The sequence below is a fragment of the Phoca vitulina genome, unplaced genomic scaffold (assembly GCF_004348235.1).
Source record: "Phoca vitulina isolate PV1807 unplaced genomic scaffold, GSC_HSeal_1.0 scaffold64, whole genome shotgun sequence".
Classification (NCBI taxonomy): Eukaryota; Metazoa; Chordata; class Mammalia; order Carnivora; family Phocidae; genus Phoca; species Phoca vitulina.
The window spans coordinates 930,422-950,917 of record NW_022589767.1 but is presented as its reverse complement, the minus strand read 5'-3'; the positions used below and the strand labels follow the sequence as shown (position 1 = coordinate 950,917).

Here is a 20,496-nt window from a genome sequence, read left to right as displayed (position 1 = left end):
TCAGTTCCCATTAAGGACTAGAACTTTGTGTCTTCCACCCACCTGCTATAATTGTTGTACTTCAGCTCTTCTACCCTCAAGCTTAAAAAATAAGTCAGTACCCTTTGTAGAAGGAGGAAAAAATATAAAGAAGAAGCCCTTTCTATCTTCTCAATAAACATACTTGTGTCTGCTCTCCTAGTAAAACAGGCAGGTTCCAGAAATCTGCTGCAGGACTGCTGACAGGCCCGGCCTGCACATGTGGGCAGCGAGGAGGCCAGGCCAGGATGGCTCGGGGCTGGCCCCCCTCCCCTTGGCTCTCCTCCTTTCCTGGGCCCAGACTACCCAACCTGGCCCTAGCAAGTCCTCTATAATCACAACTTAACACTTTGCTCCATTTATCACTTTGTTTTTATCATAGGCAAATAGAAGGAAAGGCATTACTTTCTACTTCTCAATAGCTTGCTAATTTGTCACACTGTGTCTTCAGATTGGGTAATCCTGGGGTTTGCAGAACAAAATGGTGAGAAACCCTCAGTATGAGAATCTTCACTATTATGAGCCCTGCCTTCCCTCCAACCAGGAAAGGATATATTTTGACTTAAGAACGAAAAGAGAAAAAGAGTTAAGCAAGAAGGTTTATCGGGAGATCAATGAAGACAAATGGTTTGAAAAGAAACGACTTTGAGGCACACCAGTCTGGGGAGTATCTCTTTAAAACAAGCAGCTAAAAATGCTTTCAACCTAGCAATACCATAAATGTCCTGCTGCTGCCTTGGCTTCCAGATTCTTCCCCGTACTTTCCATGAGCATTCCATTGGGAATTGTCTGGAATCCCAGATTAAAACAGCAATAACCCAATTCCCTTGTTAGAATATTTATTTTCTTTTAGGTTTGGAAACCCAGCTGGGATGCATCTTCAAGTATATGGCACAGCCTCAACCATCCTAGGGGCTACATGAGATGTTTCTCAAACAGCTCGATGGGCAGCTGAATCCTGGAACAGGAGAAGGAGGAGGGCAGCTCAGCCGCATGTGGAAAGCCCCAGCTGAGGACAAACAGCAAGAGCCTGGGAGCCTCCATTTTCAGAGGATTCAGTCCAGATGTCAGGACCAACAGGGCTCATGCAGATTACCCGGGAGGTCTCCAAAGTCAGGCTGCCAGTGAGGAGGCATCGCCCTGACCTGAATCCATACTCTAACACCTGATTATATTCTAAGGTCGGCAGTAATATGCTACAATCCTATATCTGATCATTATATATGTGGGGATCCATCCAAGGGACATAAAGTATTCCACAATTCATTGACCAGTTAGAAGATTCAAGCCATAAATCATTTCTGCCACTATAGCCACATTGTTGAATACTGGCTACGTGTCAACCCTGAATTCATCCCTCTATCCAAAAAGTACTTATTAAACACACTTACATAGTAGCATAATAGACAAGAGCCAAGGCTCCGGAGTCAGACGGAGCTGAGTTTGAATCCCAACTCTACCCCCTACTAACTATGTGACTTTGGCAGGTTCCTTAAATTCTCTAAGCCCTAAATTCCTTATGCGTGATGTGAATGTTAAAAGAACATCTACCCTACAGGTACTGCTGGGAGAATTAAATAAAATAGTTTCCATAGAGGACTCCACACAGTTCCTGGACCAGGGCAATCCCACAACAAATATAAGCTATTACAGTTGTGTGCTAGGCGCATGGTAGGCCCTGTACTGCAGTGGTAGGCAGCCCAGCTGAGGCCCATGAGGAAACCGTCTACTCCGGAAACAGTGTTGATATAGAAGAGATGGTTCCAAGTATGGAGAAGGACTCCCTAAGTGAGATTATGATAGCTTAAAGTGAAGAGGGCCGTTAAACGTTCTCTTGTCGCGTCACAATATTGTCTGGTAGGAAAACTGGGTATTATAATGACTGACTCACAGTCAACCAGCTAGTTTAACAGCAGAACTAATTAAGAATGAAGACCTTCTAACTAGCTAGTTTGGTGTGCTTCTTTGTTTCTTCTGCCATGGTAACTACTTATGGGCAGGCAGTCCTGTGGTGAAAGGGCTTCCAAAAATAAAGGCATCCAGAGGCGAACCAAGAGCTAGGGCCTCCTTGCGGGGGATGTCTCAAAGGGATAAAAAGCTATGAGAGAAATCTCTGTTTGGGCCAAGCGTTCATACATTTTTCTTCTCTGTACTAGACTTTAAACTCTGTAAGGGCAAGGAGTTTGGTCTGCTTTGCTCGCTTCGGTATCCCCAGCACCCAGAAGAGTGTCCGGCGCAGCACAGATAACCAGTAACTATTTGCGGAACAAATAAATGAACGAGATTAGACAGTAGGAGGGTTTTGCCAGCATGGCACAGCGTGTTCGATTTGGAAGTGACTACTCCTGAAGTGAATATACCAGTCAAGGACAGCTTCTGGAGGAAAAGATGCTATTACCTGACTCCGGTATCTTTTCCAGTCCCGTCTACTCCCCTGGGGCCCCAACACTCCGGTTTACCAAGGACAGGAGAGCCTGCCGTCATGACCCTCGCACGGCATGACACGGCTACAGTCCCAATCTCATCTTTAAAAGTTCATTGTGGAGAAGATGGGAGAGTGGAGCTCTGTCCTTGCCCAAGTGAAGCTGGAATGTGCTGTCACTTACAGCAACTTTGTAAATACAGACGGACGCAGCAAGCTGGAGGAGGGGAAGGAAGGGCTCCCATGGCCCTCAGCTCCTCCCCATAATCCCAGCTACCTCCTCACTGGAGGAGAAGGGATAGCCAGCAACATTCCCCTGCGACCTCCCAGCAACACAGTCACCTGATTCCCTGAATTCTCACAGGGCGAGCAAAGAGGAGCCTACATCCTCTGTCTCTTTTTGTTCTCCACTTTCAGCAAGCAACCTTCTGGCTTCTGAAGAGGGATGGAATGAGAGGAGGCAAATATCCCGGGGAGCCAAGATAGGGCCAAGGTGACCCCCCGTGTCTTCTACAACCTGGACCTGTGCCCTCGGGACAATGTTCAAGCCAGAAAACCTGGCATTTTCTTGGCCACTGTGATCAGGGTGGGAATCAGGTGACTCATTCTCCCCAGCTGCCCCATCACGCTGTATCATGTAGGCTGGGTGGCAGCACAGGAAAGAAAGACAAAAAGGAAATGACAGGTGTCGGCTGCTTTGGAGGCTGGCCCCAAGAGCACAAGTGTGTTGGCCCTGATGCTCTGCCAAGCTGCAGTAGAAGATTCAGACAGGGAGCTGGGAGAGGCAGGGGGAAGAGATGATCTGAGAGAGAAAGGTGGAAAGAGTGCAAACTGACCAGAGCCACAGAGGCAAGGCAGGTACAAGAGAACAGGAGAGGAGAGGAGAAGAAAGGACGGAACGGAGAGGCCATATCTAGGCAGTAAAATGAAGCAAAAAGCAGCCAGCATGCATTTAAAAAAAAAGAAAAAAGGGGGGGAGGCTCTGTAAAGAAAGGAAGAACACATAGCCTAAAAGCAAAGCAGGGAAGGAGTCTGACTCAGAAACTGCCCAAAATTTAGGGTCTTATGAAAATCCTAAAAAGAGAAGTCAAGTGTGAACTTAGGGAGACAAACTTTCCAAAAAAAGTTCACTTTGCCTCTCAGGAGATCGAGTGCACTCTGCCCTATAGTACACGTCTCCAGATGTTGGCGGTAACGTGGCAGCAAGGGCCAGGAGTCTCAAGCTTTTCAATGGGCTGCAAAGCAGCTTCGCAAAGTGGGCGCCGAGTGACAATTTCAGAGCTTGCCCCTCTCTGGTCCAAAGCCCGGCGCCCCCGCCCAGTCAATCATTCCCCTCTCAGTCTGTCTGTCCTTCTGGCCATGGTGTTGTGCGTCCTCCCTCCCAGCCCCACGCACACGCGAACACTCACGCAGGTGCGCGGGCAGACGGATCGAGTCGTCCTCCATCCTGAGCGCTCGGGGCACTGGAACATGAAGTGGAGTCGAGGAAGCGTAACTCGGCACCGGGCTCTCCGGAGGTGTATATGAAATTCGTTCCTGCTGTTAGAAAGAAGGGCAGGAAGAGGGGAGGGGGGAGAAGACAATGAAGGCTTAGAACTGACTTGGGTGTGAAATCAGGGAGAGGGGTGGGGAGCAAAGGGGAGAGAGGGGGCATTTGAGCGCAGGTGGATCAGGCTTCACAGCAATCCCCCTCGCCCCCTCTCCAGACACTCCATCCACTTAGTTGTCTTTCAGATCTCCAGCATTTGGGATTTATAAAAAGGCTATGGAAAGGCTGAACATAGGGCTTCTTTGGACTCGGGTCAATAGGTGTCCATTTCCCCCTCTCTGCGCTAGTGGTTCCTTCAAGTGAAGAGGAGAGACAAGGTGGAGGAAAGGAAACAGCATATCCAAGAGAATGGCTTAAAGACTACTCTCTCAAAAATTGCTTGTCCAAGTCCCATAATTAATGTCACCCATACATTAAAACCATGTTTCCTCTTCTCTGGCAACATCCCCAGCTTCTAATACAAATATGATTCTGTACTCAGATCCAATGAGAGGTGAGCTCAAAGTGATGGCCTGTAAGTTCTAGATTTAGTTCATAAATCTACAGCAAGATTCTTCTATGGTCTACCTATCTCATTATAAACCAAAAATATCCACTGTTTATTTTTTTTCCTTTATAGCAGGGAATTATCTGCAACATTAATGGCAGCTCCTTGTCCCTTCATTCTCCAACTCAGAATCGATACTTCCCTTCCTTCTGAAGTATTTCAGAGCTCATTCAAGAACTGTCTGCAGTTAAGGCAAGTACTGTTTAATTGAAGATACTTACTCAACTGACAAGGAAAAGGGGGAGGAGGACTTCTGCAGATACACTGTTTAAATTCAAACAGTGTTTGTTAGATCAATTAAAACAACTGGATGGGATGGGAAGGATTATTACTAGGCTTTAAGTTAAAACACAGCAAATAATGGCAAGGAACTGACTATTATGTTCAGCTAGAAGAGCAGTGCAATTTGCATGTTAGATCAACTACTCTGACTTAAAGTCCATACATAAATAAACATAACTTCCATTTGTTTCTGTGGTTCAACTGGGCAAAGTAAAGTGGGACATACAAGGTCCAAAATTAGTTGGGGGAAAAAGATCAGTAAGATGCCATTATGAAAAAATCAAAATCAAAAAACAAAAATCAGGAGCAAAAGAAAAATCACAGATGGAAATAAAGCAAAGGGGGTGTTTATGTTTTGGAAAGACGTTTCTCCAACATTTTATATTCCATCAAATGTGCAAAGGGAAGCAGGGGAGTCCCCCCTGGCTCTATAACCAACTTAAAGCTTCTCTTCTGCTCAGAGCCTGGAAAGTTTGGTGGTTGTGGTAGGAAGTTTCAATTTTAAATTAATCTATACATATTTCTGTAATTTCCGAATGGAATCGCTATACCTTCCCTGAGGCATCCTCTACCAGCAACTAGGGCATTTGGAATATTTCCATTTAGACATACATCCTAAACTTACCTTGTGAATTTCTTAATTAAAGGCAGGAGTACACATCCTAGATTTCATTTCTGTCTCAATCAAGATGTCCAGTGAAAGGTCACCCAGAGCCAAAGCTTCAACTTCACTTTTCTTAAATTTTACCAAACATCACACATATTTTGAGCAACTCTAGCTTAAGGAGGAGTTATACTTTTTGGTGTTTGGTTTGGGGTTTTGGGGGTGAAAGAGGCAAAGACATCAACACACCTATGGAACACATACAAAATCTGTTTAAGAGTTTTTCAAAGTGAGGTGAGCTTTTTAAGCATTCTAAACACAGTCTGTTTTAACAAATTCTCCACACACTTCAACTCTTGGGAAAAAAAAAAAAATAACCCAGTCCCAATATATGTCTAGATATCTTATCTGCCGTTAACTTTATTCCCAGAAATAGCTTTGTTTTGTTAGGGTTTTTGCAGAAGTGAAACTGTTGATGAAGAAAACATAGTGCAGCCAAAGAGTTTTTCAAATGGCATGGCACAAGTGCGAGAAAAAAAAGATGGCATTTCATAATACGATGACTGTGTCTTAAAGCAAAGAGAGACTCACCAGATCCTGCAAGTGGTCCCTGGGACAGGCCACGTCATCCCAGCTCCCTCGCCCCTCACCAAGTCCATCGAGGGCAAAAATGGAAGAAACCCAGCCCCCAAAACGGATTTTACTTTGTTTCCTGGGAAATCTACCTCTAGCCTACTTCTAAGAGTCAAGCTAGGTATCACCTTTAAAATGTATATATTCTGACTTGCTAAATTATCACTGCTGTCCCTTCATTTCACCGTCCTTTCTCAGGAGGCACGCCCCCCCCCCCCACCCGCCATGTGCGCACTTCGTCGTGGTTGCCTGTCCTTCCTGCTCGACTGAATTGCCACACTCCAGTGTTCGCCCTGGGATTCTATACCACCCCCCATGTCCAAGCAATTCTAGATGGAGACAGACTCTACATTCTCGTTTCTACCCAGCGATATTCCATGCAACACCATAAGCTCGGGACAGGAAGCTCTTTTTAAAAGGTTCCATGAAGAGATTTGTCAGTAGCAGCAGAAGAGAGGGTACCTTGACCAAGAGGGGGAAAAGCAAAATACGCTTCTAAGACCTTGAGCAATATGCTGGCACAAATTACACACCTACCCTGACCCCGGGTTCAGCAACCAGCAGAGCACTCAGGGGACCCCGGAAAGGACACCGCCCAGGACGTGGGCTCCTCTCCCGACCGAACAAAACACACACCTGCGAATCCCACACTGCAGGCTTATCTCCCTTTGTCTCTCTTTCTGTTAATTTCTAGGGCGACTCACATGGTTCACGTTTTTTCATCTATTCCTATAACCAGGCACTTAACATCGACAAGGCACAACCTGCAGGCTATCAGCAATTAGAAATAGGAAACAAACACCATCTCAGATGGAGACATCTAGACAGAGAGACTTAAGGACATCCAGTTTCTCAAATCAAGCAAACCTCTTTATCCTCACAACTGCTTCTGTGGCCTGACCCTAACAAAGGGAAGGGGAGTACCCGCTTACAGCTCATTCACCTCAAAAGCAAACTGTCGTCGGATGAAAACCAGAGGTGTTTTATTTTAACAGTACAGAGGGGATAACGATTTTCCCAAGAGGATTATAACCACTGCTCTAATTAAATTAAAATGCTACAGACAGTGATATTAATGCATTCAAGTGTTGTAGGGGGATAAACTGCCCGCGGAGGTCAATGATGTGACTGAAAAGGCCGTGATGTGGTTACATTATTGTTTATATGCTAAAAAAATAAAATGTGCGGCTCTCAAATTTGCAGATACAAACTATCGAACCAACCTACAGAACAAAAGGGAAGCACCTAATGGGGAGCGGGGGGCGGGGAGCAGCACAAAGCTCTGAAAAGAGAAAATAAGGCTAAAAATAGTTTTAGGCAAGGGATGAAATGTAAATTTCACTAACCATTATAGAAAGCTTTTCTTTTTTTTTTTTTTAATTTAAATGGAATATGGAGTAGGGTTGCTGCAAGCATTTAACTACCAGACCCAAAATGAGGTCTATTCCCTGTCCTCCTTCCTCCCCCAAACCATGAAGGGCCAATGAAGGGTACCCACTGGATTCTGCTCATTTTTAAATCAAGTGCTTAGGAACCTGTGACTATCACATAAAATAATCTTAAAGATTTTACGCTCTGGAGGAGAATGGTATTTTCCTCTCCCTCCTCCCCACCCCATGACGGCATATCACAGAACTGAAGAGTCAAACAATGAATATTATTACCAAAAACGTCTTCCCTTTTCAAAATTATTCAATATAGAGCTTCCATAAATCATCGGGATCCCCCTGGTGCATTTACACATTTGTTTTTACACCATTAGTTCTTTAAAGAGGCTGAAGGGTTGAGACACTTAGAGCCTGTTGCTAATTAAATATTAACTTTCTGGAAATAAAGATAAAGCGTTTCTGGAACTGAGAAAAACGGAAGCAAAGTCTGGTTGTACTTGCAAAAAGATGGTTTACAGGTCATTTTAAAGATTCCTCTAAAGCGGAGACGTCCCGGATTTAGGCACTATTTTCCCAAAGTAGCCCCCAAACCCACTACGAATGCCAGATGACCCCAAGGAGGGTTTCTGAAGCCCGTCGTGTACAGGCCTGAGGAGGAAGAGTGCCACAGAAACAGACGGGGTGACCACTTCTCAGGGAACTATGGTAAAAATTCCACAGGTGCCCTTGCCTCCTGCTGCACTCTGGTGTCCCTTCACCGCCTGAAACTGACACCTCAGCCAAGATGGCAAATAGCAGGCACCCGAGGTCCAGCGGGCACGCTGGTGATGCTCAAGCTTTGCAGGGAAGGAGCTCTTTTTCCCCCTGCAGGGTTTTAGGAAAGCTGCCGGGGAAAGCTGATGCTTGCTTGTTACTACAGTCTGTCGTCTACAGACCGAAGAGAAGACATGTCTCTCCTGTAGGAAGCGATTTACCAAGATTCACTAAACTGAAGCCGAAATGCACAATTATTTAAGTACATGCTTCTGGCTGCAAAATGACGCAAAGTGGCGGCTAGAGCTTTCATTAACCAGTGAAATCCAGATGTCACCCAAAAACTGAGCAAGACAGAAACTGGAGTGGCACGGTTTTCGAGGTTTTTGGCACAGTGGATGCAAACAGACATGCACAAGAACCTGAACTAACACACTCTCGAATGCCAATTTCTTTCACTTGAAAATTCACGTTGAATATTTTGTTCACCCCCAAAGGTGGCGAGATCAACTTGGAGAACTTGGGGAAAGATGCAAACCCCAGTCTGCTTTTCTAAATACACACTGTACCCAGAGCCACAGGCCACGGCGGCTTTGGCATTTCCCCAGAAGGAAGCCGTATGCCTTAGGATCTGGGATATATATACCTGGGGATCTGAGGTATTCAGACATGAACTCTGAAGTAGAAAACCAGCTCCATCAAATCCCAGCAGTGATGTTGTGATGCTAGCTTTCCATCCCCTAGGGGCTCCAGGAGACATCTATACCAGCAGCCCGAGCAGACCCTCCTCTTAGCTCCTCTCCTGAGAGAAACATCCCTCTGGGTGCCAAGCCACTGGATTTGTACTGCCCAATCGGTCTTTGGCTTTTCCCGTGCCTCCAATAATTTCAGGGGGAAAAAAGTGGGGATACCCTGTGCAAATTAGGATAGGTGGAGCTACACTCCTGTTCCCTGCAGCTTCTGTCCGTGTCGCCCAGATGCCCATTCAGCCCTTGGAAGGGGTGTGGGAGGATGCACCCGACAAACCACACACACACCAATGGGAAATCTTCCTAGGAGCCTGGCTTCACTGGTCTACGAAGGGCTCTTGCCTTGGACATTTGAGCAGACGGGTTCAGGACCTGAAATATGCAGATTCCTGTATATTTACAACTGAAGTAGCCCCTTCCTCACCTTCCCGGCCTAATAGCGTATCCATCAGACACAATTAGTTACAGCATCTGAAGCCTTTCTTTTGCCCAGAACTATGTTATCTGTGCACAGCAAAGTGAATAAAAAGAAATGTGAGCAATGGGCCCCCTGGTCAAACATTGCTGTAAGAGGTCACGAGGGTATTTTTTTTTTCCCTATGGTTGTTACGAAATACTTCAGCATTCATCAAGTGTCCACTAGGAGCCAACGCCTGTACTGGGCATTATAAATTCTGCCACCGTCAAGTCCTCGAATTTCCAAGATGGCCCCAATATCTAAAATCCTGTATCACTTTACCCATACACGTACATGGGCCCTCATAATAAATACCTACACCCCTCAGAACAGATGTGCCGATCTTAGTTGTAAGATAAGGTCACTGCAACCATCAGGAAGGGGAGCTAGCATTCAGAGAGCACTTGGAATGTGCTTGCCATGAAGCCTTTATTTTAGACTCACAATAACCCTGCAGGGAAGGCACGATCATGTCCATTCCACACAAGGAACCTGACCTGAAGATCACAGGGGTTAAGCAATGCCGTTGAAGTCTCCAGCTCATGAGATGGTATGACTGGTTTAAACAGGAGAAATAAGATACTACACTTAAGTAGCACTGGCCCATCGTCAGTGGCTTCACAACTTACGGGGAATCCCCAGAGAGAAGTCCAAGCTTGTAAGAATCACTGCAGCTCTGGAATATTCCACTGCTTTGTGCCCCTACCCCTCACAGGATTGTGTGGGGTTCCTGAGAGTCACTCCACAGAGCCGCCTAAGCCAGGGTGCCGACTTTCTGAAGCCTGTTACTTATCCAATTGGGAGCACAGACGGAGGGAGTAAATGCATTTAGCTGAGGAAGGGACTAAACCCGACATATGAGAGAAGTTCTCAGACCTCTGAGCAGAGGTAGCCATTAGGATTCATCCAAGTATTACCTGTGGGACACAATCCGAAGAGCCACCAGGGCCTTTGCAGATTACTGGTGCACAGGATGACTTCAGAAATCTCACCTGAGGTTAATTTTTGAGTAAAAATATGTTACTTTTATCTCTAAGATTTTCTTTAACAACAACAGAACACATTTCCCTTACTCAACTACTTTCCATTTATCTAGTGAGCAGCAAATCTGAATGTACAAGTGAGACAGGAGCGGTGAGGAGGAAAGGCCCTGTCAACATTTAGTCAGGCCTCGAGTGAGAACATCTGTATACCAAGAAGGAGCTGAGGGGCGCCTGGGTGGCTCAGCCGTTAAGCGTCTCCCTTCGGCTCAGGTCCTGATCTCAGGGTCCTGGGATCGAGCCCCACATCGGGCTCCCTGCTCCATGGGAAGCCTGCTTCTCCCTCTCCCACTCCCCCTGCTTGTGTTCCCTCTCTCGCTTTGTCTCTCTCTGTCAAATAAATAAATAAAATCTTTAAAAAAAAAAAAGAAGGAGCTGAGTCTGTCTCCAGAAATCTGAGTGGCCACAGTCCCATGACACTTCTCCAATAGGCTGAAGAGGCAGACTCCATTCTCTCAAATGACGAATGGATAAAGGCACTAAGGATACATGTAGCCTGTGGGGAAGAGAAGAGTTAAAGGATCCTTCTAGAGGTCTTCAAATATGGGAAGGATTAGTGTGAGGCAGAGATAAGGGCACCTTAGAGGGCAGGGCCGGCCACTAGACCTCTGTGCTAGAAACATGGACGTGGTGTATTATTCCCCCTCAAGCCAGTTGAAGCTGAGGCTCGAAGGTGACTCTACAAGGGGTTCCTACACGGGGAAGGAACTCAAGTAGAACTTGAAGATGCCTTAGGACTCCCAAGATGCTGTCCCTATATGATCTCACACCCCCTGGCGAGTCACAACTTATTAATTACAGTGTGGGCAGAGGGCAGAACAGATCCAAACAGAGCGTCACCACCGCACTCCCCTCCTCTCTCCATCAGAACTCCCCAAGACCCTCACAGGATACAAGGGTTCTACCAAATATTATTAGAAACAGCACTAGTGTCTAGAACTAGAAGCCACCCCTTTAAGACAAGCACCAAAGCAAAAAAAAAAACCAAAAAAACAACAACAAAAAAAACAACTCAAATAGATTTCCTTATTGTTCCAATTTAAAACATTTTAATTAAGATCCTTTCCAACCCTGATTTGGTATGAATTTCTTTCCCTTTTTTTTCCCCCTGAATTTCTTAAGTATTTCTGACATGAGTTGTAAGCAGAATCTCAAGCTGTGATTCCTCTGCATGCCAGGTTGTGGTTTCCAGGGAGGTCTATGCTTAAAGGATGCTCAGCTCACTTGGCTGGAACCCAGTGCTGACACAGGTGAGGTCGCAGGCTTTCGACCTGGGTGGGAAAATTAAACACGTGTGCTCCGCGGCCCCAGCTACCCCCCGAATCCCTGCCATGATGGAGATGACTGCTTTCGCTCTGAGCGGAGATTAGGTGAGCTCACCAACATACATAACCACTCCTGGAAACCCCATGAGAGGGCATGTCCTACTGATAGTGGGTCGCACAAGTGTAATAAAGGTGGTGTGACTTTATTTATACACAAGCAGCAGGTGTTATCCCTGTGAAAAATCAAGTCTTGCTGTTGGATTTATCCAGAAATGCCCCAGAGCTCTGGATCAACCTTTTGAAAAGAGGGTCACTAAATCCTTTCTTCCTAACTAATTCTAATAGCAAAAGAAATAGGTACTTAAATTCACAGCAGCTTATGTCTTGGGCACAACAAAGTGGCCAAGTTTGGCTCTTGATTAGCTGCTTTCTCCTCCATTAATGCCATTCCCCTTAATGATGTGGCTATTACAATTAGCCAGGATGCGGTGTCCCTGCCTGGGGCTAACGAGTAATGAACTGAGAGAGTTGCTATTTAGTTATATCAAGGGCACCATTAGAGAGCGCTTCTCAGTTTCTCCCCCCAAAGGAGAGATACCTTCCAGGCATGTTCCACCTGCCGTGCGACGCTCTCTAGAGCCTTCACAGTGCCCCTGGTGTGGGGGAGCCAAGTCCCCTGGGGCCGAGGGACCTTAAGACCTGGGACCTTAAGACCATGGCAGAATACATGGTTAATGCACAGGTTGTTGCTTCAAACCTGTGCATTAACCATTTGTCCCTCCTCCCCTTCCACCTGCTGCCTCGTGCCTCCTAAACCCTTCACCCCTCCCCCACGCAGCTTTCTTCTCTGTGTTACAGCACCACTCTGGGCTTTGCTCATCTTCACTTCTTTCTTGAACGGCTGTATCCTGGAAGTCTCTTAAAAGGAAGAGAGAGAGAGAGAGAAAGAGAAGCTACCCACAACCCCAGCTGTCTGCTGGGGGTGGTTGCAGGGGAGGCAACTCAGACCTTCTTTAAAACGAAAAAGCCATCTTTTTACTCTAAGAAATATTAGGTTTTAAAGATCTGACACCAGAGCAAGATTTACATTCCCATTCAGATGACAGTAATCCAGAGAAACACTGAATAAAACTGAGTAAGGTCTCTAAAAATGGCAGCCCCAAGGAAGCTGTGTGCATGAAGTCCTACAACTGCCTCACGGATTTGGTCCCTTTGCAGCGAACCAGGAGGCACCCACCCCACCATGGCTCAGTGTGTAAGGCAGAAGGCTGGGGTACAGCCCCTACCATGGTCAGACTGAACAAATTTCCTTGCGCTCCAAAGATCAGATCATTCCCGGGCTGCCTCAGGCAGAGAAATAAATATAAACAGAAAAAGCCCTGTAAACTATACCTAGAGTAAGAAGCGCAAATTAGTTCTGGAAAAGATTTATATCTCTGGAAAATGTTTGCCACCTAAATAATTTCAACAGAATGACGTAAGAGCACCATACTTAAAAAGCAGTGGAAAAGAAAGAGGTCAACCTCTCCTCAGCGTTGCCGTCTGAGAGACTGGCATACCCCATACCCACCCTCCACTGTCACAGAACATTATTTTAAAGATAAATGAGATTAAGCTTGTAAAATATTATGAGTTTCTTCAAACAAAGGCTCTCTATAAATGCAAGGCTTTATTATGACAGGGAATTTGAGAAGTCCCAAATAAAGCACTACTTTTTGTGTATGCCTTAAGAATTAAACCTGTCTTTATGTTGTAACATGAGAACTTAATTAAAACCAAGACAAGATCGACATGACCTCACTCTATAACTGACTGAGGAATTAGGGCCGAATTTATCTCCTATCCGCCCCCCCCCCAGCCTCTACACCTTTAAAAAGTAACATATAAACAACCTTGAATACTGATTACGAGCGTCACACACCCGCGTTTCCTCTTTCAGAGAAACTTTTCCAGAAGTAACAACCCTCATGGCAAGTATCTTCTACCTCTACTACCTATGCTTATCAAAAACCTTAGAAATTCCCTGATTCTTAGACCCGACACTCCTGATAGGAACTCAGAAAGGGCATCTTCTCCTTCGCTCTGGTCATGGTTAGAAAGACCACGGAGTTTTGTTTTTGACAATGGATTTCTGTGTGTCAGAGATGACAGCAGTGATTATCAGAATATTAAACAGCTTGAATTAAGGAAATTCCTGTGCTACACTCTTGTAGCCCTGTTGTTAAGACTAACAATTTACTGGGGCCCCTGGGTGGCTCAGATGGTTGAGCGTCTGCCTTCGGCTCGGGTTGTGGTCTCCAGGTCCTGGGATCGAGCCCCACGTCTGGCTCCTGGCTCAGCGGGGAGTCTGCTTCTCCCTCTCCCTCTTCCTCTCCCCCTGCTTGTGCTCTCTCTCTCTCTGTCTCTCTCTCAAATGAATAAATAAAAAAAAAAGAATTATCTTCAGGATAGTTTAAAAAAAAAAAAGACTAACAATTTATTTTAATAAGATCCATGCCTTCATTATAACTACTAGGGCTCCACAGTATATGAAAAATATGCTTGAATTTCCATATACTTCAAGGACTCGGGATCAGTTAATAATCAAGGAAACACACATTCCACATCAGGCATTCTGAATCTTGGCTGCACAGGAGAATCATCTGGAGAAGCTTTAAGAAGAAAAAGAAAATTCTGGGGCACCTGGATGGCTCAGTCAGTTAAGTGTCTGCCTTCAGCCCAGGTCATGATCCCAGTATCCTGGGATCAAGCCCCATGTCGGGCTTTCTGCTCGGCGGGGAGTATGCTTCTCCCTCTCCCTCTGTGCTCCCTCTCTCGCTCTGACTCTCAAAAAAAAGAAATAAAATTCTTAAAAAAAAAAAAAAAAAATTCCAGTATCCAAGTAAATCAGCTAGGTATCAGTATCTTTAAACCTCCCCATGAGATTCCAATATGCAGAGGGTAAGGCTGAGAATCACGAAACAAATAAATATTGTAAATCAAGACACGTTAACTGATTATCCTTCACAACAGTTTTTTAGAAACCTTATTAACCAGGCACCTGGGTGGTTCAGTTGGTTAAGCATCTGCCTTCAGCTCAGGTCATGATCCCAGCGTCCTGGGATCGAGTCCCGGGGAGCCTGCCTCTCCCTCTGCCCCTCTCACCTGCTTGTTCTGTCTCTCTCTCAAATAAATAAATAAAATCTTTAAAAAAAAAAAAAAAAAGAAGAGAAACCTTATCAACCAATCTGCTAATGGTCCTTCTCTCCTGAGTAAGTTGCTACTGTTCTGCCTTGAACCATAAAATGGAGATTATCCGTGTAATTCAGGAAGTTCCTGACTAATGACTACCTGAACTACATAGGAACAAGGGCCCTAGACAGGTGTGCCTGAGCTGGTTCCTCTTCTCTCCCAACTGCCTCCGGAGCTTCCTCCTAAACCCACCTGCTTCACTTTCTGGAGCTCCACACAGAGCCTGTGTTCTCAGCACTGACTGCACTTGAAGTGTGTAGCAAGACAAGGTTAGTGAAGGAAAAGCAAGAAGGAATGAAAATCCATTTCACTTCTGGCCTGCCCTCCCTTCCCCCTCTTGCACCCAGAAGGGTCTGTCTGTCTTCGTGTACCCAGACCCCGGACCCCCTTCTTGCTCAAGAATGAACCGCATCAAATAGCTTGGAGACTGGGGAGCCTCTTTTCCATGATGGCAGTCAGGGCTGCATTTGTGCCATTCTAAAGGGGTGAGTGGACCCCATCTGCCCCCAAAGTAACCTTGCTACTAGTGAGTAGGTCTTTATTTCGTACAGCTCAAATCTGAAGAAATAGCTTGAGCAGCCGACTTCTTAATAAAATCTTAGAACCCTAAATTAGTAGAAATCTTGAGCCTGCTAAAGCTCTTTACCAAGATACCCTTCAATTACCAAAAGCCCTTCAATCACAGGCTGTTCTATCCTAACACCCCTAAGAGTCATGTCACCGCAACTAATACAAAACCTAGTTGACAGATACAGGAATTGAGGTTGAAGGGTTAACAAGATTCTTGAATGAATCACATAACTGCTCTGGATGAAGTTTAGCAGTCCTAAACTCAAAATTGTCATCTTTCTACAGAGTTACTTTCTGCCTAGAAGGCTTTTTAAACTCTTGGTCATCATGATAAAACCTGGGTATAAAGTGGCCCGTAAGGGGAAGAGCGGCTTACTCAAGAACCTAGCTGAGTTCTTTATTCATTCCTTGATTTAAAAACGAAACAAAACAAAAAAACAAAAACAAAAAACAAAAAAACACTCTTGAAAAAGGCCACTGAAAACTTAAGTTCTTCCTCTAAAACAAAATTTTCAAGTTTCCAGGCAATCTTGATGTTATTAGTATTTTATCTCCTCTTCCTTTAAGCAAAATACAATTCTGCAACAGCAATAGAATCATGGCAAGAACGTGACTTTAGCATCTGAAATCCACTCAGGTGTTGAAACTACTACAGCGGATAGTAAGTCTCTTTGCATCTTCAGAAACCAACTTGCACACCAAGCTGTGAAAGCACAGCGCAGCGTCACCTCCAGTCAAGCCTCACCAGTGGTGTCAAGAGCTCCAACACGGAGCTGCCAACAACCGAAATCTATAAATAGGAAGATCTGGAAAGTTTAACCAAAAAGTTGAAATAGGGACTCTGAAAACCACTTGGAGCTGGGACGGTCCAAACAGGAGCTAGCTAGCAAAGGGCTCCTATGTCCCTTACAGCTATGGAATTCCCCTTTAGTTGGATTTCTTCATGTTCCTTGCCACAAGCAAATCAATTCTATGCTGACGATCACCAAGGTTTCTGCCCGAAGAAAAAGAGCGGGGTCTGAACAGACACAAATGACAAAGCACTAATGTAGTTCTTTGCTTGCATGAGAATCAGTGGTTTCTGAGTGCGGTGAAAATGCATTTGAAAATCATTCTGATTAACACAAGCAAAGCTACCCTCTCAATGAACTTACTAAGACCTGTTTTCCAACCGTCAGTTGTCATAAACACACCCATATAAAGAAAAGCATAGTAACATAATGGGGAAAATGGGTCTACAACTTTGGAAATCTAGGAACTTTCCCGAAAAGAGTCCTAATAATACTTCCAGTGGGTCGCATAGGACATTATCTAGACCAAGGCTGCCCAGCAGAAATACAGTGCGAGCTACACGTGTAATTTAACATTTTCTACTAGTCACGTTAAAAAAGGGGACAGGTAAATTAATTAAATAATGTATTACATTTGACCCAATGTATCCAAAATATTCTCTTTTTTTAAAGATTTTATTTATTTATCTGACAGAGAGAGAGACAGTGAGAGAGGGAACACAACCAGGGGGAGCGGTAGGCAGAGGGAGAAGCAGGCTCCCCGCTGAGCAGGGAGCCTGATGCGGGGCTGGATCCCAGGACCCTGGGACCATGACCTGAGCCGAAGGCAGATGCTTAATGACTGAGCCACCCAGGTCCCCCCAAAATATTCTTTTGAAATACAAATCAATTCATTTATTGAGATATGTTCTTTTTTTTCACAGTAGGTCTTCGCAATCTAGTGTCTAGTTTGCAGCTCAAATCAGACACCAAATTTTCACTGGAAATACTCGATCTGTATTTAGAGTTCACACAATTTACAGTTGAAAAGGTAAATACATATACCCAAGCTGTTCCAAACACACTTTAAAAGATTTTTAATAAAAATCAAGTACATTTTAAAATTAAAATTAATTAAAATGAAATAAGGGGCGCCTGGGTGGCTCAGTCGTTAAGTGCCTGCCTTCAGCTCAGGTCATGATCCCAGGGTCCTGGGATTGAGCCCTGCATCGGGCTCCCCGCTCCACGGGAAGCCTGCTTCTCCCTCTCCCACTCCCCCTGCTTGTGTTCCCTCTCTCACTGTGTCTCTCTCTGTCAAATAAATAAATAAAATCTTAAAAATAAATAAATAAATAAAATGAAATAAGTTAAGAACTCAGCTTCTCTGTTGCACTAGCCATTTCCATATATAGCTACTGCATATTGTGGGTTAGATACTGGGACAGTGAGCACCCCACAGGAATGAGTGGAGGTCATAATGTGTGATGTTATCCCACATCCTTTCTGAAACATCATGAACTCTGGGTAGACAATGACTACAGATGGCCCATGGTCCTCTTCTTGCATTTCTCCAATTGCCATGGTCAGTCATTAGAGTCCTCTAAACTGGAAGCCATTTACAGAGAAGGACAAAGGGGACAGAGATACCTCCTGCCCCTCTACTTGGTGACGATGAGTCTCTCAGCACTCAGCAGAAAGAACCCAGAGGAGTTTGGACTCCATCAAGAGAAGTCTTTTACTTTCTTCTTCTTATCAATATCGATCTTCTCTCGCTCGCTCGCTCCCTCTTTTTAACTATCTAACAAATTTCCCTGGGAGCTGCAGAACAAGTTTGTTCAGGACACCACTTTGCAGCTTCAGCTCTTCTCCCCAATATAAATGATCACTGTGCATTGCAACCTGCACTCACTTGGATGTCCTTGAACTTGGCCACAACCTTTCTTAGGCGATGCCTAGAAATATAACCCACCTGGAACTCCTAAAGCTTTGGGCACTCTGTTTAATAATAATTATTTCTCCCATCTATAATTCTGAACCATAAAATAGAGGTTTAAACTTCTCAGAAGACCCTTTGCACTCATCAGAGGAATGATGTATCTAGTCAGGAGAAAACAGAACCAAAGTGGAAGTAAAGCCCTATACAGAGTACATGATACGATTCTAAGTTCCCTGACAGCAAGTCGCGGTTGGACCCACGCTCACCTGCCTGGCTGACTCCCTGCAGCAGGGAAAGCAGAAGCTGAAAAGAAACACGGGTGCCCTGGCCTGGGACTGATGCTCCACCGGAAGGACATCCCAGCATCCCTCCCCCCATACGCTCCATCTCTTACTAAGTCTAACCTCAACAGCTGTAACCCAACTTACATTTACCCTTCTAGCGATTCTAGCCCATCTGCATGTGCCTTCTCTTCCTCACAAGACTGAAGAACAACACAAGTGTGAGCCTGAACAAACGCTCAATATTCCCCGCACGCTGATTCTTCCCACTGAAACGACAAAAACTGCAAAACGAAGGGAGGGCAGACTTGCGGCTCTATGTCCTCAGCTACAAAATGGAGACAAGGGGGCACCTGGGTGGCTCAGTTGGTTGGGCGTCTGCCTTCGGCTGAGGTCATGATCCCATCTCAAAATGGAGACAAGTGTACTGACTGACTGACGAGGTTTTGAGTAAACCCATCTCAAAATGGAGACAAGTGTACTGACTGACTGACGAGGTTTTGAGTAAATCAACTGAGTTAAAATACAGGAAAAAGGCCACGCAAACCATGTTGCATTCTCCTCATGCAGTGGTTCTCACTACTTTCAGACCTAGGTTCAAAGACGAATTGCTGCCTCCCTGGTCCACAACTTTCATCAAGAACTAACAAAAAATTCATATGTCTTGTAGCATTTTACGTGTACACAACAGATCACTGGGAAGAGAAGAACAGGCAGCGTTTTCCCCGGTTGAGACTAGAAAAAGAAATCAGCCTCATTTTCAGAGGCTGGCCTTGACTGTGTTACACCTAAACTGCAGACAAAGAGGGGTAAGGTGAAAAGCTCCACATGACCCGGAGTGTCTTTTTTTTTAAAGATTTATTTATTCATTTGACAGAGAGAGACACAGCGAGACAGGGAACACAAGCAGGGGGAGTGGGAGAGGGAGAAGCAGGCTTCCCGCGGAGCAGGGAGCCCGGTGCGGGGCTCGATCCCAGGACCCCGGGATCATGACCTGAGCCGAAGGCAGACGCTTAACGACTGAGCCACCTAGGCGCCCTGACCTAGAATGTCTTAACACCTAAATAAAAACGCAGTTGTCGATCACTTTCTAGTTCAATAAAGATGCTAAGACAACTTCCTATAGTTGAGTAGAGGTTTTCAGCTCTATCATCGCAACTCAGAGCTTTAAACAGTTCCCTCCCCTGCATGGGCTCCACTGCCTATTCAGGGTTTCCTGTCTTGCCTCTCCTCCTGTCTCAGGCCAAGCCCCCCCCCCAATCTGTGCACGCCTGCCCTTCTCTGCAAATCTGCCCCTGAGTCTGGATCTAGGTCTTGACTTCAGTTTCTTATTTCCGGGTTGATGGCTTGAGGGAGCTTGGACTTCCATTTTCTTGTCTATATCCATATTGGGGGCCTACCTCACCTTCACCTGCTTCTTAGATCCCCGACAGCACCCTGGTGCCCCAGACCCTCCCACTCACCCAGGAGGGAAGGCTGTCATTAGCAGAAAACTCCACGTGACCAGGGACTTGCCTATTCTGTTCCTTTTGTACCTAGAGCAGTGCCTGTGGGCTGGCACTAGGCACTCATGGATGGATGGATGGATGGATGGATGGATGGATGGATGGAAGGAAGGATGGATGGATTAAATGAGCCTCATTAGATAATCTCACCAAGAGCATTTCTTGGTGCTAACACAAACTCAATCTTTTGTCTTGTGTTTTCCCCTAGGGCCACCTAATGACTTATTGATAAAGTTTTAAGTCCAACTATCTACATAAGAATCTTTTTTTTTTTATAAATTTTTTTTATTGTTATGTTAATCCCCATACATTACATCATTAGTTTTAGATATAGTGTTCCATGATTCATTGTTTGTGCATAACACCCAGTGCTCCATGCAGAACATGCCCTCCTCAATACCCATCACCAGGCTAACCCATCCTCCCAACCTCCTCCCCTCTAGAACCCTCAGTTTGTTTTTCAGAGTCCATTGTCTCTCATGGTTCTTCTCCCCCT

General features: G+C 45.3%; 1 protein-coding gene across 4 annotated transcripts in view; it reads right to left on the bottom strand.

Moving 5' to 3' along the window:
* ETV6 (ETS variant transcription factor 6) overlaps positions 1-20,496 on the bottom strand; it is a 235,562-nt gene that overhangs the window by 139,392 nt on the left and 75,674 nt on the right. For 3 of the 4 annotated variants that reach the window (XM_032391709.1, XM_032391711.1, XM_032391708.1), the window contains exon 2: positions 3,850-3,979. In XM_032391709.1, coding sequence (XP_032247600.1) covers positions 3,850-3,979 — 130 coding nt within the window. The remainder of the gene's footprint in view (positions 1-3,849; positions 3,980-20,496) is intronic. The other variant, XM_032391710.1, reaches the window with a different exon arrangement.